Here is a 27,371-nt window from a genome sequence, read left to right on the forward strand (position 1 = left end):
GTCAGAGATGCAAGCATATGTGCTAGCCCCTACAGGACCTGCTGACACCCCCCCACACCCCTGAACTTACGGGTCATACTGGGAAGCTAGCCCACAATTAGCTCTGTGGTGGCTGTAAAACCGATTCTCCAGGTCAATCCGGGTTTCTCCAATCAGGTCATCAGAGCCCACAAGGTCGTGGTCAAAAACGGCCACCGTGAGCTCAGTCTCAGCAGGGAGGGAGATATTTAACTCCAAGACTCTGAAGTGGGAAGGAGACGAGATGCTTGAGACATACTTAGTGTCCTGTCAGCTCTGGGCCTTCTCCTACTGGCGTAATTCTTCTCCAGCATGGCCAGAGGCCTGGCTACACATACATGTGCGTTCCTAACTGATCCCAGCCCCGTCAGATAACTTGGCCATCTGCTCCTTCACTCACTCTCCAAAGATGGGGTTCAGCTGCTTGGGAATATAGCGTTCCTTGGTGTCTTTGCGCTCCCGGCCTGCACTCACCACCACATAAGGGTCTGCTTTGCCATTGGCATCTGCAGGGGCCAGACTGGTGGCCTAAAAGGTTATGAGGGGAGATTAAGAGGCCAGGAATAAATCAGAAGTCAGGAAAGCAGGACTGCAACCGAAGACTTAGGTCGTGAGTCTGGGTTTTGTGGAAGAGAGGTGAAGGAACAGAAGGGGCTACTAGAAAAGGCTCACCCTTGCCGCTGAAGTGAAAAAATGCAGAAGTAGCAATTCTGATCTCAGATAAAGCAAAAGTAAAAAAAGATCTTATTAAAAGAGATATGGAGGGAAAGTATATCTTGATAAGGGGTGCAGTAAATAATGAAGTAATGATACTAACTGTGTATGCACCAAGTGGTAGAGCAGGCAAATTCCAAAAAATTTTAAGCCAGTTACAGGAAGAAACAGCAAAATTGTTCTAGTGGGAGACCTCAACCTTCCCCTCTCAGAATCAGACAAATTATTTTGTAATAAACAAGAAACTAGGGAGATTAATAGAATCCTAGAAAACCTAGATATGATAGACCTATGGAGAAAACTGAATAGGGACAGAAAGGAATATACCTTTTTCTCGACAGTATCAACACAAAAATTGACCATATATTATATTAGGGCATAAAAACCTCACAAATGCAAAAAGGCAGAAACAGTAAATGCTTCATTTTCAGTCTACAATGCAATAAAAATTATATTCAATAAAGGGCCAGGGAAAGATAGACTAAAAACCAACTGGGAATTAAATAATCTAATTCTAAAGAATGAGTGGATCAAACAACAAATAACAGAAACAATCCATAATTTCATCCAAGAAAATGACAATTGTGAGACAACATACCAAAACCTATGGGATGCAGCAAAAGCAGTTCTTAGGGGAAATTTTATATCTCTAAATGGCTACATAAATAAAACAGAGAAAGAGGAGATCAATGAATTAGGCATGCAACTGAAAAGGCTCACCTTTACAACATACACACGAATGAGCAGCTTTATGGGACGGTTTTGGGGTATCCTGTGTGAAATCCGAGGCTCAGAGAGTGCTTTTGACTCGGGGTAAATGAGGAAGGAGCCCTGAGTAGGATAAAAAATCCTATCACTACGTTTCGACAGTGATCTGTCCCTCCTTTTCCTTTTCTCTTCCCTTCCCCTTCTCCCACACACAACTCTGGCACCTTAAACTTGCCCATGGGATATCCAGGCCTGTCCTCATCTCCATCCCCATCATGACTGCTACGGCCTCGGTACAGGGGAAACACGTGTAGCCAGTCCTCAAATTGGCCAAATTCATCCTCTAGCGGTGAATTGTAGATCTGTGGGATTCCTATGTTAGTCGAGAGCCTAGCCCAGGGCAGCCAAGAGACCTACATAGACTAGTACCTTATAGAATACAGTCCAGGTTCCCTAGCCCTGCCCCAAAGCCAGCCCCATCACAGCCTAGCACCTTCAGAGTAGCAATTGATTTTCTCTGGGTTGCTGGGACCTCAGCTTTAACCTTGGTCCCATCTTGAGCTTCCATGTCCCCAGAAAAGGGATTCAGCACATCTGAGAAAGGTAGAAATAATCCAGTCAGAGATGTCTCAGTTATAAGGCAATAAGAGATGCACAAGAGTCTCTTACCTGAGTATTCATTATCTTCATTGTCTTCTTCATCCATGGTCATCTGGAATCATGGGAGGAGATGAGGAATCCCTCTTATATACCCTGGTATGTACATAGTCTCTGGCTTCCAAATGCCCTTCTCCCATCTTAGCCCCCTCCCTGTCTCAGTCTAGGTCCCACCTGGTCCCCAAGCTCCTGCAGGGAGGCATAGTACTTGGACCACCAATCCAGCTCGTCAAGCTCGGGCACGTCTTCTTGTAGCTGTTGCCCTTTCTCCAAGAGACTACCTTGAGGTAGCTTCCTAAGGGGCTTCTGGGGGAAATAGGGGAGTAAGTTCCTTCTTCTGTCTCCCCACTTGGGACTGATCCTTTTCTCTCCACCCCACTCTCCCCCACAGGGAGAGCAGCTCTTACATTCATCAGCTCTTGGGAAGTCCTAGCCACAGGCAGCTGCCATACCAAAGGGGAATCCAGATATTTCTGTCCTAGAGGAAAGGGGGAAGGAGAGAAAGAAGATAATGAGGTCTTTGGTCAGATTCGCAGAAGTTGGTTTTCTCAGAGGTAAAATGATTCTTATGTTGCCTAGAATGAAGATGGGCACTGTAATATTCTGTGTCCTGGTTCCACATGAAGACTAGATCAGAAGTTAGAGATGGGTTAATTTAGAGCAAGGAGCCATGCTGACTACCAAGCTCACAGCTTAAAACATAAAGTGCTGGACTTGGAAGTAAGTGACCTATGTTTAAATCCCATTTCAGAGTAATATCATTACTAGGATTATACCCCAAAATCAAAGAAAAAGGAAAAAATGCACAAACATATTTATAGCAGTTCTCTTTGTGATGGCAAAGAATTGGAAACTAAAGGGATGCTCATTAAATGAGAATGACTGGGTCATATATGAATGTGATGGAGTACTATTGTACTGTAAGAAATGATGAAGGGGATGGTTTTAAGAAAACCTGGGAAGGGGCAGCTAGCTGGCATGGTGGATAGAGCAGCAGCCTGGGAGTCGGGTGGACCTGAGTTTGAATGCTACCTCAGATAGCTACCTCTAGTTGTATGATCCTAGGCAAATCATTTAACCACAGATTGTCTCCCCAAAAGAAAGAAAAATTTGGGGAAACTGTAACAGATTAAAATGAACCAAACCAAGAGAACAATCTACATAGTAACAATAAAATTGTAAAGATAATTAATTTTAAAAGATTTTGTAACTGACCAATATAATGACTAGAAACAGTGCCAGAGGACTCATGATGAAAAATGCTGTTCACTTCCAGATAGAGATGATGATGGATTCAGAATGAAAAGTGAAACATTTTTTTCTTTTGTTCTTTATTTTTCTTGCTTTCTCTCAGGATAACTAATATGGAAATAATGTTTTGTCTCATTTTATATGTATAATGAATATCTTCTTGCCATCTTAATAGAGGTGAAGGAATAAAAGGAGGGAGAGAATTTGGAATTGAAAGTAGAAATTTTAAATACAATTAAAAAAAAAAAGACTTTGTAAGTCTGATCAAGATAATGACTAACCATAGTTCCAAAGGATTCATGATGAAACATGCTATCTACTTCTAGATAGAGAACTAATGAATTTAGAGTGCAGATTGAGGTCTATTTTTTCCCCTTTCTTTTTTGGAACATGGCTAATGCCAACATGACTAATATTTACAATTGTTTTGGTTTTATTGCCATTGAGTAGGAAGAGGGGAGGATAAAGGAGAAAATTTGAAACAAACAAACAAAAGGAATAAAAAAAAGTATCTGTGCTTTTTAAAAATTAATTAAAACATGTCAAAAAAAAGTCTCAGTTAAGCCACTTAACTCCTATTTATTATGTTATATACTATTATATAATAAAATAACTTCTCTTACTGGGACCCAGTTTTCTCATCTGTGAAGTGGACGAATTGGGTTTGATGTGCCATAGTCCCCTTGAGGTCGCCCTAACTCGGTCGTAGCACCCCAGCTTATAATCATTCCCTCTTAAGCATGTGATGAGATAAGGGTCTTGTATCTTTACAAGACAAAGGTCTGTTATTAGAATATCAGCAACCTCTCCAGCACCTCCCTTCATGACGTTATTCTAGGCACCTCCCCAATTAGAGTATCCCCATTCCAGGTACCTCCTCCCACTATGTCATTGAACTTGGGATTCTATAAAAGATCTTCATGTAATGACACTGGGAGGGAAGAATACTTAAGATGAGAATCCTACTTAATTAATTGATTTATTTTCTTATAAATTAATAATAAAATTATTCTCCAATCTCTATTCTGTCTCAGTTTCAACGGCATTACAATGTTTCGTAAACTATGACATTCTGTAACTTTGACTAGGATTCCTGGGGATTCCGATGAATTTTTAAATAAAGGGTGCAGGTTTTATGGCCAGATCTGAAGGACTAGCTATGGAAAGAAGAGACAAGGGGTTAGAAGAGATACAACATGGCTGGTAATTGGAGCTCTGTAGGAGATCCTCTCACTAAGCATAACAGATTGTATTAGGGTGCGATGAGTAAATTCTATTTGTCTAAGTCAGCTAAACAAGTTAGTTTCAGGTGATGAGAAAGGTATAATGCCATACTCAAATCACCCAGTGACCCTAGCACAGCAGACTAGAATAGTCAATAGCCAGAGTTTTCTATGAGACTTTGTCACAAAAGCTAACAGTAATAATAGGGGACTTGAAGATTTTGCTTCTACAATTTTCTGTGAAACTTTGCCACTAGAGCTAAAATAATAATAGGTCACTTGAGGATTTTGTTTCTAGAACACATAGATAACATCTCAAAGATAGCATTAAGAGATTGAAGCTGGGTCCCTGGGGAATGATGTTGCCTTTTACAGTAACAGAAATGTTGAGAAGTGGGAAGATAGTTTCTGTTTTAGATATGTTCAGTTTAAGATACCAATGGGATATCCAGTTCCTATCTAAAAGGCAATGGGAAGTGTGAGATTATAGCTCAGAAGAGAAATTAAGGTTGAGTATATAGATCTGGGAATGATCTGCACATAGCTGGTAAAATAGGACAAGGACTCTTAATCTGGCTACCATGAACTTAATTTTTTTTTTATAATTATGTTTCAATATAATTGGTTTCCTTTGTAGCCCTCTGTATTTTATTTTTTGACATTAAAATCAACATTCTGAAAAAGGGTCAACAGGCTTCACCAGATGGCAATGGGATTCAAGACACAAAAAAGCAAAAATGCTGCAACCCTGCTGGTAGAGAATCAAGAGAAAAAGTCCATTTGTTAATCAAAAGAAACACCCACAGGTTCATCCTAGCCAAGCCAGAGTACCTTTAGAGTTCCAGGAGGATAGATTATTACCAAATTCCTCTAAACATTAACATTTCTATTGTTTAAATTGAAAAACCCTAAACTTGAACTTTGTATCTTTGTCTTGTCTCTATGTAGACTCTTTGTTTCCTGATCATTATGCACATTTTGGATCTTTTTCTCTTTCAAAGGTGGAACAACAATAATTTCAGTCTTCAAAAGGCAGAGGAAGTGACAAAGGAGAACTTTAATTCTCTGCATGATCCTGACCAATAAAAGGAAGAATCTGTTGTTAAAATAGCAGGCTCTTGGGAGATAATGATCATTTTATCTCAGAATTCATGACAAGAAAGAACTGGAAAACAGCGTATAATTCACACACACCCATCAGATTTGGGGAGAGTAAATATCAAAGGGTTTAGAAGAAGGATGTGTCCCATGGTCTAAAAATTCAGTAGGGGAAGACAGTTTAGGAAGGATTAAAAAAAACTCAAGAATAAAAAGATAGAAAAAGACAGTCAAAGTCACAGTGACTAATTGTAACACAGTAACTCAGTGACTAATTGAAATTTGAAAAAGAACACTGATGGTGTTCTTGTAGCAGGTCATGTAGAATAAATTACAAAAGGTGGCACAATCCTAAGAAGGAGCTGACCAGGAAAGTAAAAGACTTTTGGTTATAAGAGGATGGCATAAGAGGGTGGTCCAGTGAAAAGAAAAATGAAAAGACAAAAACATTGAAATGTAAAGAGAAAGACTTTCCCATAGAGAATAAGTACCTTACGGGGCAGCTAGATCACTGGCTCTGAAAGCAGGAACACCTGAATTTAAATCTAACCTCAGACACAATATTTTCTAGCTGTATGACCCTGGACAAGTCATTTAACCACAATTGCCTGCAAAAAAAAAAAAATAAAATAAACATTCCTTATTAGGAAAGCTTTAACTTTAAAGGGCAACTGGGTGGAGCACCAAGTCTAGAGCCAGGAAGACTCATTTTCTTGATTTCAAATCTGGTCTCAGACACTTACTAGCCATGTGTGACCCTTTATCCTCCTTGCTGGAAATTAGAAAATCAAATTCCTTGCCAAGAAAACTCCAAAGTTGGATAACCAAACAACAACCAGAAACTTAAATAGCTCCATTACTTACAGCGTAAAGACAATAACAAAGAAAGTCTTCATCTGCATGAGACCCCAAAAAGAGTCTAGGAAATATCACTGATAGAACTGGGACAGATTCTCACAAGTCAAGGTAGAATACTTTGCAGAGAGAAGTAGCTTTGGGAATGTTAAGTGAGTTAGACTTCTCCTATTGAGGAGATATATTTCAGAGCTAAGTTTTCTTCCAGTCCTAGGCTAAGGATCATGGCTCTAGTTAAAGAAAATGGTAATATTCTAACTAAAAAGAGAACAGGACAATCCTTCTGAGATAATGACTAAAGTGAGCCTGCAGTTGATCATTCAAGAGTAAGTCCAGTGCCTCTCTTCAACAATGAGAATGATTCAAACCAGTTCCACCTGTTCAGTAATGAAGCGAGCCATCTATACCCAGAGAGACTGTGGGAACTGAGTGTGGACCACAACAGCATTTTCACTTTCTGTTATTGTTTGCTTGCATTTTTGTTTTCCTTTCAGGTTTTTTTTTTCCTTTCTAGATCCAATTTTTCTTGTACAGCAAGATAACTGTATAAATATGTATACATATATTGGATGTAACATATTTAACATATATTGGACTACTTGCCATCTAGGGGAGGAAGTGGGGGGAATGAGGGAAAAATTTGGAACAGAAAGTTTTGCAAGGATCAATGTTGAAAAATTTCCCATGCATATGTTTTATAAATAAAAAACTATAATGAAATAAAACTAAAAAAAAAAAAAAAAAAAAAGACTAAGTCCAGGAAGACCATTGAATCAGCAGAGATGCTATTCCCTGAGAAGAATTCAAGGGCCAAGTGACTTGTCCAGCCAAGAAAAGTGTCACCTCTTTGTAGCCAAGCAACTTGCTTAGGTGAGCCTAGAAGCAGCTGAAAAACCTTATTGACCCTAGTCTAGCAGAATGGACTCAGGTGACTAAAATACTTTGTCCTATAAGGAAGAAGACAAGCTAAATGTCAGAGCAACTCATTGGTTTCATTGGGAAACCTGTGTTCTTAACATTTGTCATTATACCATTTTTATGTTTACGGTCCACTTTTCTCCCACCCAATTCTGTGATTATTTTTGGAAGAATATATACTCCAAATTTGGGGGAAATACTTTGGAATTATTGTTCTTACTATGTCATTTTAACATATTCTGTTCAGTCATTTCAGTCATGTCCTATTTTTCATGACCCCATTTGGGGTTTTCTTGGCAAAGATATTGGAGTGGTTTGCCATTTTTTTCTCCAACTCATTTATTTTACAGATGAGGAAACTGAGGAAAACTGTGATTTGCCCATTATCATACTGCTAGTAAGTGCATAGATTTGAACTATGGTCTCCCTGACTTCAGGCTTGACATTCTATCCACTATGTCATTTAACTGCCCATTTTAATAATTGCCTTTGCTAAAAAAAAAAAAAAAAAAAAAAAAAAAAAAAAGATTATATTGGCTTATTGTTAAAAGAAAGTCCAGATAGGGACTTGTGAGCAAATGTTATGAAGGTACAGAGGGGTACTTCTAGAACACCAATAACAGAGGATGCTATCAATACCAGTGCATGAATAATCAAAAAATGTATTATATTAGTTAAGTCACATTGAGGATAACAGGAAGAACAAAGGAGGGAAAAGACCACCGTTCAGAATGGGTTAAGGTAATGATAACCGTTGACATGAAGAAAAAATTACTCAGCTCATATTTTTGTTTCTTTTGTTTTCTCTATAAAGGAGAATGTTTTTTGGTTTAAATGAAAGAATAGAACAAAAATAGTAAATAGGGAATTTAAAGTACAGTAAGTAGAGAAAATGAGTTCTGAGGGATGGTGAACATGAAGAATTCAAAGATATATGGGAAGACATAGAAAGTGATGAAGAATAAAGAAAGCATAACCAATAGTGACAATATAAAAGAGGGTAAGTTTTAAAAATAACAAAACTAAACATTGATATCAATTTGTAAGAGTTAAAGTGGCTCAGTGAATAGAGCACTGGTCCAGAAATCAGGAAAAGCTTAGTTCAAATCTGGCTTCAGACCCTTAGTGTGTGTCACGCTGAGCAAGTCACTTCATCCTGTTTTGCCTCAGTTTCCTCATCAATAAAATGAGTTGGAGAAGGAAATGGCAAACCCCTCCAGTGTTTTTGTCAAGAAAACCCCAAATGAGGTCATGATGAGTTAGACACGGCTGAAAAAATGTTGAACAACATACCCTTCAGAAATGGTAACAAAATATATATTTGCCTATACAATCAGTCACAATCACTTTTTAAATGTAGTTTTACTTTTTTGTTTAACATCCTCAGGATGTCCTTTAGATAAAGGATTAGATATGTCCTCCTGGGACCAAAGATAGAACTAAAAACAGTAGCTAAAAGTTGCAAAAATGTAGACCTCACTGATTCAGGCCAGTTCAATGGTCTTGTGATGAAGAAAGCCATTTGCACCCAGAGAGAGAGGACTATAGGAAGTGAGTGTGGATCACAACATTTTCACTATTTGTTGTTGTTGTTTGTTTGCATTTTTTCTTTCTCACTTGTTTCCTTTTTGATCTGATTTTTCTTGTGTTATCATGATAATTGTGGAAATATATATAAAAGAATTGTACATATTTAACATATATTGGATCACTTACAGTCTAGGAGAGGGGGTAGGGGAAAGAGAGAGAGAGAAAATATAGAACACAAGGTTTGTAAGGGTGAATGTTGAAAACTATTTATGCATGTGTTTTGAAAATAAAAAGCTTTAATTTAAAAAAAAAAAAAAAAAAAAGGAGAACTCACCTTGTGGTAAGGGAAAAAAATTAAAACTGTCTGAATGATAATCCAAAAGTAGAACAGGCTGCCTTGGGAGTTAATCACTTTTGTGTCATATATGGAAGAAAGATAGTACCCAAATTATTTTGCAATATCTGGATGAACTAACAATGTGGAAATCCCCTGACTGACTGGTAGCCTAATATTAGAAAGTCTCCAAACCTTATGTAAGGATATGGTTGAAGGGAAAGGTCTTATCCACTGTTGTAACAAATGCTTGTTGTAACAAATGCTTGCTATCCTCAGATAAGAGACTCTATGGTTTCATCTAAAAAAACTGATTTCATGATTGTGAAAGTATTTAGTCTCTTCCCCTTGTCTCCCTACTCTAAATTTGTTCTTATTCTAATAATAAATCCAGCCAACTGTATCCAAATTATTCCTGGTTCTCTTCTTTCTCTATCCTACCTTTCCCTTGAAATGTTTTACTCTTCTATCCTAAGCTGCTGCAGAATACTGCTGACTGGCTGTTCGCTAGGTGAGCTGATGAGTTATAAAAAACAGCTCTCCATGAAGACAAAATGGTTATCAGGGAGAACAGATTCCTTAGCTTACTAATATATCCATTTATGTTCAATTTGGCCTCCTATCTTTAAGTCACATCATAAAGTAGGGTGGTATTGGGGAGAGGGCAGGGTAGCTAGACTACCAGGCTTGGACTCGAAAGATCCTTTTTCTGAGTTCCAATATGGCATCGGACACTTAATTAGCTTTTTTGACCCTGAACAAGTCATTTAACCTTGTCTACCTCGGTTTCCTCATCTCTAAAGTGAGCTTCAGAGAGAAATGGCAAATCAGGCCAGTATCTTTGCCAAGAAATCCCCAAATCACAAAAAGTTAGACATTACTGAAATAACTGAGCAACAGCAAAGGACCTCCTTTGACAGGATTGCCTTTCCCCAAAGGGAAGGGAAGAAGAAGGAAGGAAGGAAGGAAGGAAGGAAGGAAGGAAGGAAGGAAGGAAGGAAGGAAGGAAGACATATTTTGGACCCTAATAATGATCAGGTTGAAAAAAGGAAGAAAGGGAAAGGCTAAGCCTGGGAAGAAATTGGAAAAATGTTCTTGAAGGTGCTAAACACCTCCAGTGTCTGCAGGGTTTAGAAGGAGAATCAGTAGGGTAAGCCCAGTGCAGCAAAGGCAGCAGCACCAGCCTTCCAGAGTAGGGCTAGAATTGAGCCCCAAAGAGCAGTCAAGGTTGAACTGGCCAGCCTTTTCAGGAACTCTGTGAAGGTAAAGGTCACTCACCTTGGAGTCCTCTATCTCCATCCTCCTCAGAGGACTCTGTGGGCTCCTGGAGAGCAAACCGAAGGACATGGGGGACGATGTGGGAACCTACGAGAATGGTACGTCCAAAGGCTCGACGCTCAACTACAAGGACACTGAGTGGGGGCTGCAGATATGGTTGCTCAGGGAGCTCCTGGGTGGAGTAAGGAAAGGAGATGGAAAGTCACAAAGCATGAGAAGGGTCACTGGGACTCAGGGGATCCCTTTACTCTGCTCAGGATGTGAGTTTGTGTAGTGAGTTTGGAAGTTGAGAGAAGAGATGCAAGAAAAAAAAAAAAAGGAAGACATTTCCAGCAACCTATCCAAAGGGTAGATTATGAATTCAGAGGGTTTAAGGGATCTTAAGTCCAGAAGAGAAATCGATGGACCAGCTTTAAGTAGGTTCCCAACAGATTCTGAGGTTTTATGAATCAGTACTCCAAGATAGGCCAAAGATTATGAGCCCAATCAGACCTCCCATACTTTTTTCTAGGGGTGTTGGAGGTAGGGAATTCCACGAACCCTAGAGAAAGGATGCCTCCCACTCTCCCCATGGCCTCTCACCACAGTCAGATGCTTGACTAGTTCTGTGAAGTTGGGGTTCTCTCGATAACTAGCCAGAATCTCAGACTCCACACGTTGGCCCCCAATTTCTAGCACAACCTGTGGCTGCTCCACTGCAAATAGATGTATCCGGCCCAGCCCCCGAAGACCCCAGAACAGTACCTGGATGTATGTGGGGGAGAAGGGGAGAATATAGGGAGAGAGAGGGAGAGAGACAGAGACAGAGAAAGAGAGTAGGGAGAAGATGAGATATATTTTTACCAAGAAGAGAGAGAGGGGACATAATTCTAGGGAAGATATGAAAGGGGGAACTACTTATATGGGGTCTGTTAATGAGGTTTGGGGATATTTGGAGAGGGATTCTGGGAAAGGATCCCCAGGGTAGGAGGCAAGTAGAATGGGGCTATAGGTCCCAGATACCTCAATTCGGAACTCCTTGAGCAGGGGTCGTACCCCTGGGGGTAGATGGAGACATCCAGAAGTAGTGTCACGCAGAAATTCCAGATCCTGGGGCTCTACATCTTCTGGTACTGAGGGCTAGAAAGGTGCAGAAGGCAGATGATATATGGCAGGGATCAAGTAGGGAATGAGTTACTTGGGAATTATGTCCAGAGGGACATATTAAAAAATGTGTTCTCTAGATGTGGGTATGTGTTTGTATCCTTGGAGCCATATTCTTGATACAAAAGTTCCTCTCTTGGATTTCTTGTTTCTCTGCTCCTGTCTAAATTTTCATGTAAAACTTTATATCATAGTTACTTGGGTTGGTATTTCATGCCCCTGAGGACATATCCATGAGGACAGGGACCCTATCTTATATAATTCTCTCCCACTTCTCCCACATATAATATGAAAGAAAAACTCTAGATTTTTCTTATTTTGTTGTGCTTTTAGAGAGCTTGGAATAATTGCAAAGATTTTTGGATAAACAAGGTGTTGTTTACATAAAGAAACTATTGGAAAATACATTCCCCTCAAAAAGAATACTATTCTTGGGCAGGACAATAGAGACCTCCCATCCACTTCCTCAGTCTTGGTTCCCAGAATGATCCAGTCATGATTTAATGATTGTCTCACTAACTAAATTTTTATTAAGCTCCTAACTTTGTTTCTCCCTCTTCCAACATAGTATTACCCTTCTTGCCCAATCTTTCATCTCTATAACATCCTAATGTATTCTTTGTCTTCTCCACCCAGTTGTAAGAGTAGCCTATTCTGAGCAGGACCAGGAGATCATCATGTACTTCAACAACAATACTATATGATGATCAGTTCTGATGGACATGGCCATCTCCAGCAATGAGATGAACCAAATCAGTTCCAATAGAGCAGTAATGAGATGAACTAGCTACGCCCAGCGAAAGAACTCTGGGAGATGACTATGAACCACTACATAGAATTCCCAATCCCTCTATTTTTGTCCACCTGCATTTTTGATTTCCTTCACAGGCTAATTGTACAATATTTCAAAGTCCGATTCTTTTTGTACAGCAAAATAACTGTATGTATATATATGTATATATATATATGTACATTTATATATACATATATATATATGGTATTTAACATATACTTTAACATATTTAACATGTATGGGACTACCTGCCATCTGGGGGAGAGGGGGGAAGGAGGGGAAAAATTGGAACAAAAGGTTTTGCAATTGTCAATGCTGAAAAATTACCCATGCATATAACTTGTAAATAAAAAGCTATTTTTAAAAAAGTCTAATGATATATAGACTTACTAAGTCTCTTTTCTAGAAGTTGAATCTTTTAACTTTTTAATTGAGCAGCTTTAAGATATTATTTTACATGAATGTAATTCATGAAGTATTCACCTTATTCCAAGACTGAAAAAAAAAAAAAAAAGAGTAGCCTATTCTCCTCAACTTGGTGGGAGAACATGGCTTCCTTGAACAACCTGCTTACCTATCCATGATACTGGTCTTCCCTTGTATACATTGGTAATAAGTATGTTTTAGCTCAGCCAGGAAAATGCAGAATACCAAATTAATTCTTTGAGAATTGGAACTTTTAAATGATTATTAAATTGAATCAGGTGATTAGCTAAGATGACAGAAAAAAATAATGTTGTGTTGGAGGAGTTGTGTTAAAAAAAAAAAAAGAAAGAAAGAAAAGGAGGGGGGAATGCACTATTAGTGGAGTTGTGAACTAATCCAGCTATTTTGGAGAGCAACTATGTTCAAAGGGCTATCAAAATGTGCATTACCCTCAAACTTACAAAACAAAAGCAAATTAAAGAAAAGATAAAGCGGCAGCTAGATGGCACAGTGGATAGAGTACCAGCCCTGAAGTCAGGAGGATATGAGTTCAATTAACACTTTGTAGCTGTGTGACCCTGGGCATGTCACTTACCCCCAATTGCCTCAGAGGAAAAAATGTACATTACCCTTTGATCCAGCCATGTCACTACTTGGTCTGTGTCACAAAAGAGGGGAAAGAACAACAAGTGCAAAAATATTTGTGGCAGCTTTTTTTGTGTGTGTGACAAGGAACTGGAAATTGAGTGGATGCCCATCAGCTGGAGATTGGCTGAGTAGGTTTTGGTATATGAATGTAATGGAATATTATCATTCTATAAGAAATGATGAGTAGGATGATTTCAGGAAAGCTTGGAAAGACTTACAGGAACTGATACTAGGTAAAGTAAACAGAACTAGGAGAACATTGCCTATAGCAACAGCAAGATTATGTGATTATCAAATATGATAGATTTAGCTCTTCTCAGAAATACAGTGATTCGAGACAATTCTAATCAACTTGGGATGTAAGATACCATTTACATCCAGAAAGAGAACTAAGAGACTGAATGTGGATTGAAACATACTGTTTTTATTTGTTTGTTTGTTTATTTATTTATTCGTTATTAGGAAGTGTTAAGTGCCTGAGACTACATTTGAACTCAGGTCAGGCTGGTACTCTGTCCACTGTGCCATCTAACTACCCCTTTATCCTTTATTTAATTTGCTTTCTTTCTTTTGTGAGTTTTTCCTTCACAACATGATCAATATGGAAATGTGGTTAAAATGATTTTAAGTGTATAACCCAACAGATTGCTTACTGTCTTGGGCAGAGAGGAGATAAAGGAGGGAGGGAAAAAATTTGGAATTTAAGGTCTTATAAAAATGAGTGTTGAAAATTATGTTTACATATAATTGGAAAAAAAATACTATTAATAATACCCCCAAAAACTGAATCGGGTGAGTCCTGTTGGAGAGTGGGGAAAAGGAGGGGAGACAAACCTGTGATTCTACTCTTACCTCAAGCCTGCCACTGTAATCCAACTCAATGAGTTCAAAGGTGGCAATGAGCTCCCCTGCAGCTTGAAGACCCTTCGTCAGGGGGAAGAACTGCAGCTCAGGATGTCGGTAGGGCTCCTCGATCAGCTTTACCTGAGGAGCTGCCAGAGCCCGACCCAGGAATACAGGGGGTCCCTGTAAGGAAAACAAGCCAGGCTTGGAGGAGAAGGCAGGGACCTGAGATGGAAAGGACTGGGGACAAGAAGGTACCAACTGAGCCAGCAAAAAGGATGATGGTGGCTGTAGTAGCAGTTGGGCTAGGCTGAAACACGAAGGCAAACTCCAGAGAGACAGACCAATCTATGGGCATGTACACATTCACACACACACTCACAAACTTGTTGTGATCAAAGACATTGATAGTGACAAGGGGTGGCTCTGCATGAAGCTGTTCTCTCCGACCATCTATAATCAGCTGCTCAAACACTAGAAGCTCATCCCACAGTGGGCTCAGCGTCTGCTCCAGGACCTGGTAGAGACATCCAGAGGGGAGGTAAAGAAGGGAGGGATAACCAAGGGTAGGGTGGACCTAAGAGCTGCTGGAGAGCACGAATGCTTCAGCTGGAGGGTGGATCACTGTTTAGTAACTTGGTGATTTCAAATCTGTTTTTAAAGTCATGGGGGGAAATGATGCAAAATTGCAACAACAAGCTTGATCCCAAAGAAGAGGAATGGAGAAATGAAAAGATGCCTTTCCCTCTGCTTTATTGGGAAGAGGGGACTATGGCTGATGAACATTACAGTGCCAGACTTCTTTGATGTGTGAGTTAGTTTTGCAGGCCCTGCTCTTGACTTCACATTTTCCTTCCTTATCCTATTCCTCTTTCTAGTTCTCTCTCTCTTTTTTTTAATGCATCATATTCCCGTATTGGAATGTAAACTCCTTGAAGCCAGTGACTATATATTAAGCCTATTTGTGTCCTCAGCACTTACCACAGTGCCTGGAACATAGTAGTTGTTTAATAAGTGCTTGTTAATTGACTAAGAATGAAGATAAGTGAAATACCCTGTCCCTGCTTCTGGTAGCCCAAGCTTGATCCCTTCCCCATTCACTTCAGAAGATAGGGAACTACTTTGAGAGCACAAGCTCTCCCATAACTTCCACCCCCAGAAATGAGCCCTGAAGATCCAGCTTCAGGTCTGCCCACTATTCACCAGGACAGTACACTTCCTTATCCTCTCCCAACTACATAGGGTCTGGGGAGGAACAGTGTTGCCCTTACCTGGGTGGCCTGGCACTGTGTGGAGACAAGGACGTGGGCAAAGGGATCGGAGAGGCCACTGTCGTCAGCTGCCAGGACTCCCCGTGCTTGATAGAGGTGAGCTCGGAGCTGAAAGTAGCTAAAGTCTAGGGTGGGGACAGGAAGGAAGCCATGCTTATCAGAGAACCAGCCCTGATCCTCAGGCACCGATCTCTGGGCCTCCCACCTCCTCCCCGTTTCCAAGTGTAAGCTTACCATCTCGGTGTAAGGTGTGAGGCAGACCTCCCAGGGGTTGGGGCAGCAACTCTGGGGGAAGCTCCTGAGTACAGACCTTGGCATGTTTGCTCTGACCGAGCCATAGGAGCAGCTCCAGCTTGGCACAGACCTCCCCAGGAGGAGCTCCAGGTACCTCGAGTGAGGGGAACACAGCTGAGTCAAATAAATCTGTCCCTCTGGGTTGGCCCTGTTTCTCACCCATCCACTGCTTCCCTCCAAGTCTAGCCTTGTCCCTAGGCTCCTCACAGTGAGCAGGAGGCTCTGGATCCGTCCACAGTCCTGTCCACGTTCTTCCTCTACCACGGAGAATAACACATCTTGGGCTGGGACCCGAGCAAGGGCCACACGCCGCTGTCCACTGAACATCCAAACCAACACATCTGGGAGAGGTGGTTGGGGCTGCAAGAAGTCAGGAGACTATGATATAGCGAAGGTTATGCTGTAGGGACCAGAAGTGGCAAGGAATGGTACCGTAGGTAGAAGAATACAAAGAAGCTGAAAAAAAATTGGGATTGTGCTCTAAACATCCCAAAATTAACCATAGGATCCCTATTATACAAAAATATTCATAGCAGCTCTTCAAAGAACTGGAAACTAAAGCTGTATCAAAAACTGGAGAATGAATGAATAAATTATGGTATATGAATGAAACAGATTCCCATTGTATTATAAGGCATGATGAAGGGGATAGTTTCAGAAATATCTGGAAAGACTTTATGGAACAATACAGTGAAGTGAGCAGAACTAGGAAAATGATTTATACAAAGATAACAGCATTGTAATGACAAGTTATTTTTAAAGACCTAGGAATACATCAATGAGATAATTAGCCATGATTCCTCAGTGCAATTATGAAACATCCTACCCACTTCATGGCATAGAGTGATGGACTTAAGATACAGAATGAGATGCATGTTTTTGAATTTGGCCAATATAGATATTTGTTTTGCTTGATAACACATACTTGTTCCTGAAACTTTTCTTTTTCACCCTACTTCCCAATTTCAGTGGAGTGGGAGTGAGTTGAGGGAGGGGGAAGAAAATAAATGCTTATCAATTGAAAAAGGAAGAAAATTCATAAACATTTGTAAGGGGTAAAGAAAAAGATTTTTTTTAAAGAGGTGGAAGGAAGGAAGAAAGGGAGGGAGGGAGGGAGGTAAAGAGCAAGGGAGGGAAGGAGGAAGGGAGGGACAGAGGGAGAAAGGAAAGGAGGGAAGGAAGGAAGGGAGAGAGGGAGGAAAGGAGAAAGGAAGAAGGGAGGAGTGAGGGGGGGAAGGAAGGAGGAAGGAAAGGCCTGAGGAGTTAAAAAACCTGGGTTCAAGCACCAGTTCTCTCTGACACTCTCTAGTGTTGTAACTCTGGTTGAGTTATTCTCTCTAAATACTGATTTCTTCACCTGTAATAATGGGTTAGATAACATTTCACAACCTCTTTCACCTTGTTTTGTGACTACTCAATAAATCATAAAATGCAATAAGAAAGAGCTATTGTTTTTATGTCTATAATAATTAGGAAAAGATAATTCCCCCCTGCCCAGGGCAGGTTCTCTTACCTCCTGGAAGAGGAAATTTAGCTTGGCCAGGATCTTCTTAGCCAGTATCACCTTCTGGTCCACATTGCTGGGACTCAGCCCTCCTAGGAGGCGCAGGCCCTGCCGAGCAGCTACAGCCTGAGTGAGAGAGAGACAAGGATGGAGACGGGCTCCAGGCTGTTAGTGGGGGAGGATGCCATGTGCTGAGATGATCAACTAAGTGACAGACAGATCCAAGGAGTCACCCCCCTTTGCCCTTCCTTCCTTCCCCCTTCCTGCCTACCATGCTGTGCGTCAGCAGCTTCCTGCGGCTCCGATCCAGGGCATTGGGCCGGGTCATTGTCCTTCGCTCAACTCCCCGACAGTACTGCCTGGGTACAGGGAGAGTGGGGTAAGGAGTTATAGGTTACAGGGCTATAAGGGGGATCACAGAAGTCTGTGTGGAGAAGTCAGGGTGACCAAAAGATTAACATTCCTTACAAGAGAGGTGGCAGAAGTCATCAGAATCATGAGGAGAAATCAGGGAGGCTGTTAGGAGTTCGTGGGGAAAGGCCAGGGAGGACTTAGAAACGGTAAGGAGAGAGTTGCAGAGGTAAGACGTAAGGGAAGTAACGAGTCTTAGAGAGGAATTATCAGTAAAATAAAGTAACTCCCAGTCCTATAAACCTGGTATCCTGTAATTTTAAAATGCCATTGGAAAAAGTCTTGGAAAAGTCCAAATGATCACCAAAGTAAAAAAATAAAGAGAAGAGTCGAACTATATAACATTGGTGCTCATTATTTGTTTGGTGTCATTCTGATTCTTCGTGATCCTATTTGCGGTTTTCTTAGAAAAGATACCACAGTCATTTGCCATTCTCTTCTCCAACTCATTTTACAGATGAGGAAAAGGAGGCAAACAGGGTTAAGTGGCTTGCCCAGGGTCACACAGCTAGGAGGTGTTTGAGGCCAGATTTGAACTCAGGTCCTCCTGACTTTAAGCCCAGTGCTCTATGCAGAACCACCTTGCTGCCCTTGAATTCGAAAACTGGGTTAGTTCAATTACTGAGATGGGCACCATGTGGCCTCCTTGACTCTTCTAGTTTTAGTACATCAAAGAGTCTACAGATTCTTTCCTAAAAGGGCATCGAGGCTACTCTGTACAGTAGAAAGGGGACTTAACTCTGGACTTACAAGCTTAGAAACTAGATTTGAACTCAGATCTTCTTGATTCCAAGCCTAGGATACTATTCACTACACTATCTAATTGCCCCTAGATTCAGAGGACCTGGGTTCAAATTCCACTTCTGATGCTTTCTGCCTGTGTTTGCCTGAACAAGTCTACTTCTCTCTCTCGCTTGGCCTGTTTCCTCACATGTAAACTGAAGGGGGGGGACAATGATCCCTAGATCACTGGTTCTCAGAGGCAGGTTCTCAAGCAGTCTGCAAGGTCAAAGTGATTCTTCTATTAAGTAAGTAGATGCCCATCAATTAGGAATCACCATACAAACCATGGTATAGAATGTAATAGAATATTATTGTTCTATAGGAAATGATGAGTTTTAGGATGATTTCAGAAAAGCCTGGAAAGACATGAACTGATGCTGAGTGTAGTGAGCAAGACCAGAGAACATTGTACAGCAACAAGATTATCATCAATTCTGATGGACTGGCTCTTTTCAACAATGAGGTAATTCAAGGCAATTCTAATAGAGTTGGAATGGAAAGAACCTTCCGCATCCAGGAAACTGAATGTGGATCAAAGCATAGTATTTTCACCTTTTTGTTGTTTATTTGCTTGTTTTTTTTTTTTCCTTTCTCATGTTTTTTTCTCCTTTTGATCTGTTGGCATTTTTGTTTGTTTTTGTTTTTTTGCTCAGCAAGATGAATGTGGAAATGTGTAGAATTGAACACATTTAATCTACATTAGATTGCTTGTGTCTTGGGGAGGGAGGAGGGAAAAGGAGAGGGAAGAAAATTTGGACACAAGGTTTTGCAAATGTGAATGCTGAAAATCATTTTTGTATGTATTCGGAAAAATAAAATACTATTTAAAATATGGTGAACAGACTGATTTCAGAAAAGTCTGGAAAGATTTCTATGAACTGATGCTGGGTAAAGTGAGCAGAACCAGAAGAAAATAGTATATAGTAACAGATTATGTGATGATCAACCGTGATAGACTTAGCTCTTCTTAGAAATACAATGATCCAAAAAAAAAAAAAAAAAAAAAAAAAAAAAGAAAGAAAGAAAGAAAGAAATACAGTGATCTAAGAAATACAGTGATTCAAAATAATTCCAATAGACAATTCCAAATGCCATTTGCATCCAGAGAGGATTATAGAGACTAAATGCAGATCAAAGTACAATATTTTCACCTTTTTTTTTTTTTTTTTCTTGTGATTTTTCCCTTTTGTTTTGATTTTTCTTTCCCAGCATGACTTGTATGGAAACATGTTTAAAATATTGGTACATATATAACCTATATCAGATTGTTTGCTGTCTTGGGGAGGGTGAAGGAAGGAAGGAAGGGAGGAAGAAAAAAATTTTGGAAAAAAAAAAGTGAATGTTGAAACACATCTTTACATATAATTGTAAAAAATAAAATACTATTAAATGAAAAAATTCTGTTTCCCTAGTAATACTAAGATGTTTTAATTTTGAATACAGTCAACATTGATAAATAAAAGCCACATAAACAAAAGCTCTTGGGCAAGAGTCTCTCAATAATTTTTAAGAGTATAAGTAGGGCCAGAATTGTTACTCTAGATACTTCCATAATATGCTTCTGGAAAGTAGAGACTGTTTTGTTTGACTTTTGTCCTTGTTTCTCCTGGAATCTAGTAGGTGCTTAATAAATGTCTGTTGACTCATTTATATGATGCTGAGATCCTTTGGTTGGTCCCAGTGGGAGAAAATGCTCTGGAACAAAGCCAGCATAACTGGTAACCAACTATGATGAGCCATCATGGAAGAAGGAGGGGAGAGGAATGCCCTCAAGTGTTCAAGCCTGCTGGGCCAGACTAGCTGTGTGGCTTTAGGACAATCCTTTGCCCAGTTTGGGCCACAGAACCCTGGAGCCCTCTCACCTGCTCCCAGCCACCAATTCCTCCAGGGCCTGCCGCAGCCGTACCCAGGCCCCTGGTCCTGGCCTCTTCAGCAGCCTCTCTGTCTCCTGCAGCCCCTGTTCCTGCAGAAACACAGTGGAAAAGGGAGACCTGGATCCTGGACCCTCCTCTCCAAGGTCCAGCTTCCTCCCTCCATCTTTCCCTCCCAGACCTTCATGGTTCCTTTCTCTGGGGCCCCATCTCCCACATTCTTACTCACTGTGGCTCTGGCCCTTACCAGTCTCTCTGCTACTTTCTTGATGCAATTGCTGCTTTGAAGGCGCCAAGTATGGTCTTCCCAGCGACTCCAGACATGAATACATGGCTTCTCATATCGAAGGGGCAGGCAAAGGTAAGGCCTAGACAAATTCAGAGGTGAAGGCTATTGTACCTTCACCTTTTTCACCTCTCTCCAAGCAGGACCATCTTTGGATCCCACTTGCCTTGCCAGAATTCAGTGATCCCTGCCCCAGTCCTGTGGACCTACCCATCACCCTCCATGGGCTCTGGTTGCAGCCCCGGAGTTCCCATCAGCTCCCCAGGTCCTCCCTGCTCATCTAGCCCCAGACTGGTCTCTGGTTCTGGGTCTAATTCCAGCAGAGGCTGGGTCTCTCTGGTCTGAGTATCCATCCTGACTCCAGCCTCAGCTTCTCTGCCCTGTGATCTTCGGCTCAGAGACTCCTCTCGTCGGCCAGCACCTCCTGCCCCAGAATGAGCAAAGTTCAGAAGCCCCAGTGATTGTTGGGGAAAGCAGCAGCAATCATGACTCAAACCCCTGGGGTTACCCCATCCACCAGCACTGACCATAGCTCAGATTCCAGAGTGATCACAGTCCTAATCTCCCTCAAGTGACCCTCCACCACCTCCAAAATGCCCATGGCTCAGATCCCACTGGGGCTAGGATTCACCCAGCACAGACTGCACATGCCGGCAGATACTGTACCAATGGAGATCTCAAAGCTGATGGGTTGGGGGCCCACAGAAGGGTCAATCATTGTGGCTTCAAAAAGAACGGCAAAGAGTAGAAAATCTTCTTGGGCAGCCAAAGCTTGCTGGGTAAGGGCGAGAAGACAAGACATTGGAACAGGAATCAGTGCAGAAGTGTAATTTAAGCTGGCAGAACTTGCCCCCTCCAGGACCTATCTCCTGAACTTCCTGCCAACCACTCACTTCCATGGTTAGGCTATCTCTTCCCTGCAAAGATCTATTTGCTAACGTCATCTTCTCTTACCCTTACCTCCTGCCCCTTAGATAGAGGCTCCCCAAAGGGCAGCATGATGCACTGACAAGATAGCTAGATTTAGAATCAGAGGATCCAAATTTTAATCCCTTTTCTCACCATTTACAGTTACTTAACCTCTAGCCTTAGTTTCCTCATCTGTCAATGACCTCTGAGGTCCCTTGGAGCCCTATGATCCCATGTTTAACAAACTAACCTTAATAAACTAATAAGCTATCACCCACAGTGATAATAGTTTTCAGAGGTGCCTTTCCTTAGAATAATTTGCATTTTAAAATGCTTCCTTAAAGAGACAGCTAGATGGCACAGTAGACAGAGCATTAGACAAGAGTTTAAGTCTACTCTCAGATATTTAACTAGCTGTGTGACCCTGATTATTTACTAGCACTCATTTACACACTATCTACCTCAATTTCTTCATTTGTTTAAAACAGGGAGATAATACCACCTACTTCCCCTAAGTTGTTAGAAAAAAAAAAAAACTAGATAATGATTATAAAGCAAACCTTAAAGCAGGGCAGTTTGGTGGTGCAGTGAATAAGAATGTCCTTAAGTTCAAATTCAGCCTCAAAGACTTCCTAGCTGTGTGACTGAGGAAGTCTTATTTACCTGATTCCTCTGTAATGAGCTGGAGAAGGAAATGGCAAACCACTCCAGTATCTTGGCCAAGAAAACCCCAAATGGGGTCACAAAGAGTTGGACACAACTGAATAACAAACCTTAAAACACTGTGTAAATGCAAGTTACTGTTATTCCTACCAGAGATTTCATCTTCTTCATGGTAAAATTTCCAGGGCCAGGAAGGAAAGGAAGACCCCAATTCTCAAGCCCTCGCCCAAGACCCGCTGTTTTAGGCCCCTACCTCAGGCAGTGGATACAGTTCTTCCACCTCTACTCCCACAGCACTGGGCAGCTCTGGCCCATCTTGGGTGACATTTGGCTGTTCTGGTTCCTTGGCTGAACCCCAGTCTTTCCGGCCCTTCTTCTTCTTCCTGATGACCTGGGCCATCCTGGAGCCCTGTGGGACCTGGCGGGGCTCAGGATGGGCCCCACTCCCAAACATCTCCAGCCCCACAGCTAGCAGCAGGCGGCCTCGGAACCACACACCTGGGCCTTGGCCGCTGTTGAGGCCATGCAGACTGTCCCGAAGTCCCCCAGTTGGGGGGGAACCATAAAGAGGAACCCAGGTGGGACCAAAGGTAGGCTTAAACCCCACTGCGGAGAGAGGGGCAAGGGATGCCAGTCAGTGTGGACACAAGTATTCCTGTCCCAGGAGGCTGAGGGACACACTCCGGGAGAACAGGTGCTGGGATAAGTCTGGGACATGTTTTCAGGGCTAGGAGGGGTAGGAGGGAGAACAGGGCCTCAATTAAGAGCTTCTAGTATGCTGGGGTAGGAATCTGGTGGTATGATGTAGTGTCCTGGATGGGACACAGGACCTGGGGGCTGGAAGTCTTCAGATCAAATGCCTAGGAAGCATTGTGCTCAGGGACGAGTTCTTTAACTTTGGAGGACCTCCCTTCCTCTTTTGTAAAATGAGGGGGTTGGGTTTGATGGCCTCCGACTCTAGATCTAAACGCCTCTTGGTGTTTCTGGAGCCGTGGGATCTTTTGGGGACAAGGAGTAGGGGGCTCACCAGCACGGCCTGGGTGGGAGATCTGCCGGAGATCCAGGACATGGGTGGCAATGGGCACGTCACCCATTTGAGCATCATCCATCAGCTGCAGACGGATGCGGGAGGTGAGAGGTGGAAACAGCTCCACAAAGTTCAGCTGTTCGTTCCATTCGGGATCTATGGTCTCACTTTGCACTGAAGTCTCCCCCTGCAATTGTGTTTTTTGACTGGCATCAGCATGTGGGCAAGGAGAATGCAGCATGGGGGCTAAGGCAGGGCAGCGGTGGGAGGCGGAAAGAAGGCGGGGAGGGCTGCATCTGGCAAACGCCGGAGCCTCTTATTGGAGCTTTGTCTCTGAGAGGTGGGGGAGGGAGGGAGTTGGAATGGAAATAGGCTCACCTGTTGCCCCAAGAAGGACACCCTAACGTAAGGATCCACTAACACTCGCTGCTCTCGCACAACACGGGCCAAGCCACCCAGGAGTCCAGGGCTAAGAGCAGGGAGACCCTTAGCCCGGTATAAGCGGACACTGAGCCGGGCCCACTGCCGGTCAGCTGGAAATCCCCGAGGCAGAAGCAGATTCCTAGATGGGGAGACACAAGAAAGAGCATGGAAGAAAGAAGCTGGACAAGTCACAGCTCCCTAAAATCCCAAATCCCTAAATCTAATCCTCTTTCAGTCCCGGCCCCTTTCGGACCCTGTCTCCATCGGCCACCCATGCCCTCTTCCCCAGGTTTTGCTCTTACTTTTCAATATCAGGACTGTGGCCCGGTGGAGATGGAGGTAAGGGCCGGGTCAGCTCTCCCCGAGCCGTCACTGTTAGGGTAACTTTGACAAAGCCTTTGACTCCCGCATGGGTGTCCTGGGGATCGTGGAGCACGGCCCATTTCTGGGAAAAGTGACTGTCTGTGGGGAAATGGGGAATCAGCGCAAGGGGAACATCCTGAGAGCGATTCCGGTTTTTCCCAGTCCCCGTCAGGTTCAGGGTCACCCAAGAGAGGGCCGAGTTGGCAGGGCTCTTTGGACCGGTGGTAGGGTCTCAGAGGGCGGGGACTGAGGGGGGCTCAGGGTCCTGTCGGCAAAGGGTTAAAGGTCTGATAGGATCCGCGGAGAGGTCCTTTCAACCAGAGACAGTCCAGGACTGGGGATCAGTATCCGTGGGATACTAATGTGATGGGAAGAGAGGGGTCCAGTACCCGGCTGTTCGCAGACGATGTCCAGGTCCATTCTGAAAGTGCCTATCCGGGTGGCCAGAAAGGGAAGTGTCTGAGAATGGAACACCTGGGAGTGTGGCGGAAAGCGTGGGAGGGGAATAAGTCCCAAGAGAAGGGACCCCCTTAGTCCTGCCCAGCCCATCCCCACTCCCCCAGCGTCGCCCTCATCACCGAGATCTCCAGCAGCATTTCACGCAGACGCTCCCTGGTTTCGTGAAACTCGAATAAGAAATGCTGAAAAATAGAGAGCAAAGAGCAAAGTAGGGGAGAATGGATACCTAGAGCCCCTCTCTGTAGAAAGAACTTTTACTGTCTGGTCCAGATCTTTGGGTCCCTCCTTTTGTAGCCCTGTGTCCCATTCCCATTCCAGATACCTCATTGAAGAAGGGGCAGTTAGTCCCCCGCTGCTTGGCAGTCTCTCGGCGCTGCTCCCCCACCTTCACGACCACATAAGGGTTAATGTTGACTCCCACCAGTTTCTGGGCCTCGAGAACTGAGACACCGACCTAAAGGAGAGAAGGGCAGCCTAAGCTTTGCCCTTGCAGCTCTGGGGGGATCAGGGTGTGAGGGAAGATCTGGGGCTGTCTGCAAGGGGGAGGGAGCAGGTGTCCTATGAAAGCCCCTTCGGAAGCAGGGTCCAAATTCTCCCCCTCTCTTCCCCGCATCCAGTACCTGGAAGGCCTGGGCTTTGGGCATCTGGTGAGGGTCTCGTCTAGGGATGTCTCTGGCTCGGCTGCAAAAAACAGGGTGTCATTCCAGTTTGGGGGGGCTGAGAACCCATCCTCCCAAACCACACAGTATCTTCTCCCTCCCTCTAAGGTTTCTGAGAAATTACTTTTGAGTCTATCTCAAACTTCCTCTCTGTCAGTCCAACACCTACCCATGCACTAAGAATCAAGCTAAACACCGATGCCTCCTGGAAGTCTGCCCAAATTCCTGAGCTACTCATTTGGTACTTAAGTATGATTTTTTTTTTATTATCAGGCTCTTTTTGGTGTGAGCCCTGTCTCTGCCAGGGGGACTTTAAGCCTTTTCTTTAAAATCACCTTCTCTGCCCAGCCCTTTTCAACCTCATCTGCCCAGGAGTCACCTTTTGATGGGACTGAATACAACCCCTGAGATTTCATCTTCAGGATCTTCCTCCAGATCCCACTCATCATCTTCCTCTTCCTGTGGTGGGCCCAGGCCTTGAGCTAACCTTTGGCCCAATGCAACAGCTCGACGATCCAGTCCACCTGATACCTGGGGTCTGGGATCACATATTCTTGTCATTTCTCACCCACACATGTCCCACAGCCTGAGAGGCTGAGAGAACTGAGAGAATACAGAGGATTTAGAGGGAACTAAGGATACTAACATAGGCAGATATTTGATAACCCCACACCCCCACCCCTTCCCGTCACCCAGCTTTGAGCCTCCATGGTTCCTATCTACTCACTCCAGCTCCTGGAAGCCCACATTCTGGATAGTCAGATCTGAGCTAGTGAAGGAGAAATACAGAGAACACTGAGAACAGGTATCCACATCCACCTAGCTAGTGAGAATCTGGGAAAATCTAGAACTAACCCACTTACTGTCCAGAAGCATTTATCCCACCCACCCTTCCTATCAGTGTTTCTGGGAAATCTAAGGGGTTTCAGATGCAGGGAAAGGATCTGCAGTAGGTAAGGATGGGCTAAGGGAAGAATACCTCTCTCTGATATGAGACAAAAAGTCCTCCTCAGACCAAGCTCCAGCAGCACCATCAGGAGGATGGTATCTGAGATCTAACTCTACCTGGATCTGGGAAAGGAAAGGGAGAAGAACAAGGAGGGGAGGGAGAGATAATTATTAAGTGCTTACAAAGCACTTTACAAATACCTGTTCTGATCCTCCCAACCAACCTAGGCTGCAGGAGCTATTACTTTCATTTTACAGTTGAGAAAACTGACACAGAGTTAAATCACTTGTCCAGGGCCATAGAGCTAATTAATGTCCAGATTTAGGTTTTCCCGACTCTAGGACTAATTCTTTATACATTATGTCTCTTAGGATTAACAGTGACTTCTGAGGACCCCAATCCTTGATACCCCAAGTCATGAGGGGGAAAGGGAGGGCCCTCTCTATGGGAGGCAGGATGGATTCTTTCTTTCTTCCACCTCCCCAGTCTCAGAAGCATAGCCCTAGCCAAAGTGAGGAGCCCCCGGTCTCCAGGGTACAGAAGCAGAGGACACTTACCCGGGACAAGCATTGGTTCCTGTCCACCAGGGCCTCTTTCAAAACCAGATGCCCCACACTCTGCAAGTGCTGCAGGGAGATCACCAGCGTTCCCAGGATCCTGCCAAGGCCCTGGGTGAGCCATGACTGGCCTGGGCCTTCCCTCACTTCCCTTGGCCCCTGGGTCTTCTGGGCCCTCCCACTTCCCACCCTCTCCGATAACTTCCCCTTACAGTATGGTTTTACTTTTTTAAAATCCTTAAGCCTCTTGGGCCCCTCAGTCCCTTAACCCTCTCATTCAGCTGCCTTTCAGGCCAACAACTCACCTAGGGCTGAAGAGCCGGCTGCAGTTGACCACCTGTACTGACAGGAACTCCTGAGCTAGCAGGGACCCATAATGGGGCCACCGAAAAAACTGAAGCAGGGAGAACATAGTAAGGGGCCTGGCTCCCCCCAGGACCAGAGACTGAGTGAGCCTTGACCCTTAAGGTAACCTCCAGCTGCAGAACTGACATCTCCAGGTCCA

At 43.1% G+C, this 27,371-nt stretch overlaps 1 protein-coding gene across 1 annotated transcript in view; it reads right to left on the reverse strand.

Annotated features, from left to right (window-relative positions):
- Positions 1 to 27,371, reverse strand: part of LOC105749236 (fer-1-like protein 4) — a 32,509-nt gene that overhangs the window by 4,473 nt on the left and 665 nt on the right. Inside the window, exons 2-36 of the mRNA XM_031949316.1 lie at positions 27,172 to 27,226; positions 26,867 to 27,047; positions 26,340 to 26,431; positions 26,088 to 26,129; positions 25,740 to 25,898; positions 25,322 to 25,382; positions 25,024 to 25,155; positions 24,821 to 24,883; positions 24,632 to 24,716; positions 24,182 to 24,341; positions 23,835 to 24,018; positions 23,457 to 23,643; positions 22,683 to 23,035; positions 21,524 to 21,632; positions 21,068 to 21,281; positions 20,819 to 20,939; positions 20,563 to 20,663; positions 17,778 to 17,865; positions 17,516 to 17,632; positions 16,210 to 16,362; positions 15,943 to 16,096; positions 15,709 to 15,833; positions 14,820 to 14,954; positions 14,447 to 14,620; positions 11,587 to 11,703; positions 11,167 to 11,328; positions 10,585 to 10,756; positions 2,505 to 2,575; positions 2,272 to 2,403; positions 2,110 to 2,152; positions 1,934 to 2,034; positions 1,665 to 1,802; positions 1,453 to 1,563; positions 419 to 546; positions 71 to 241 (exon numbers count right to left, since the gene is read on the reverse strand). Of these exons, the coding sequence (XP_031805176.1) occupies positions 71 to 241; positions 419 to 546; positions 1,453 to 1,563; positions 1,665 to 1,802; positions 1,934 to 2,034; positions 2,110 to 2,152; positions 2,272 to 2,403; positions 2,505 to 2,575; positions 10,585 to 10,756; positions 11,167 to 11,328; positions 11,587 to 11,703; positions 14,447 to 14,620; positions 14,820 to 14,954; positions 15,709 to 15,833; positions 15,943 to 16,096; positions 16,210 to 16,362; positions 17,516 to 17,632; positions 17,778 to 17,865; positions 20,563 to 20,663; positions 20,819 to 20,939; positions 21,068 to 21,281; positions 21,524 to 21,632; positions 22,683 to 23,035; positions 23,457 to 23,643; positions 23,835 to 24,018; positions 24,182 to 24,341; positions 24,632 to 24,716; positions 24,821 to 24,883; positions 25,024 to 25,155; positions 25,322 to 25,382; positions 25,740 to 25,898; positions 26,088 to 26,129; positions 26,340 to 26,431; positions 26,867 to 27,047; positions 27,172 to 27,226 (4,591 nt within the window). The remainder of the gene's footprint in view (positions 1 to 70; positions 242 to 418; positions 547 to 1,452; positions 1,564 to 1,664; positions 1,803 to 1,933; positions 2,035 to 2,109; positions 2,153 to 2,271; positions 2,404 to 2,504; positions 2,576 to 10,584; positions 10,757 to 11,166; positions 11,329 to 11,586; positions 11,704 to 14,446; positions 14,621 to 14,819; positions 14,955 to 15,708; positions 15,834 to 15,942; positions 16,097 to 16,209; positions 16,363 to 17,515; positions 17,633 to 17,777; positions 17,866 to 20,562; positions 20,664 to 20,818; positions 20,940 to 21,067; positions 21,282 to 21,523; positions 21,633 to 22,682; positions 23,036 to 23,456; positions 23,644 to 23,834; positions 24,019 to 24,181; positions 24,342 to 24,631; positions 24,717 to 24,820; positions 24,884 to 25,023; positions 25,156 to 25,321; positions 25,383 to 25,739; positions 25,899 to 26,087; positions 26,130 to 26,339; positions 26,432 to 26,866; positions 27,048 to 27,171; positions 27,227 to 27,371) is intronic.

This window comes from Sarcophilus harrisii, chromosome 2 (genome assembly GCF_902635505.1).
Source record: "Sarcophilus harrisii chromosome 2, mSarHar1.11, whole genome shotgun sequence".
Classification (NCBI taxonomy): Eukaryota; Metazoa; Chordata; class Mammalia; order Dasyuromorphia; family Dasyuridae; genus Sarcophilus; species Sarcophilus harrisii.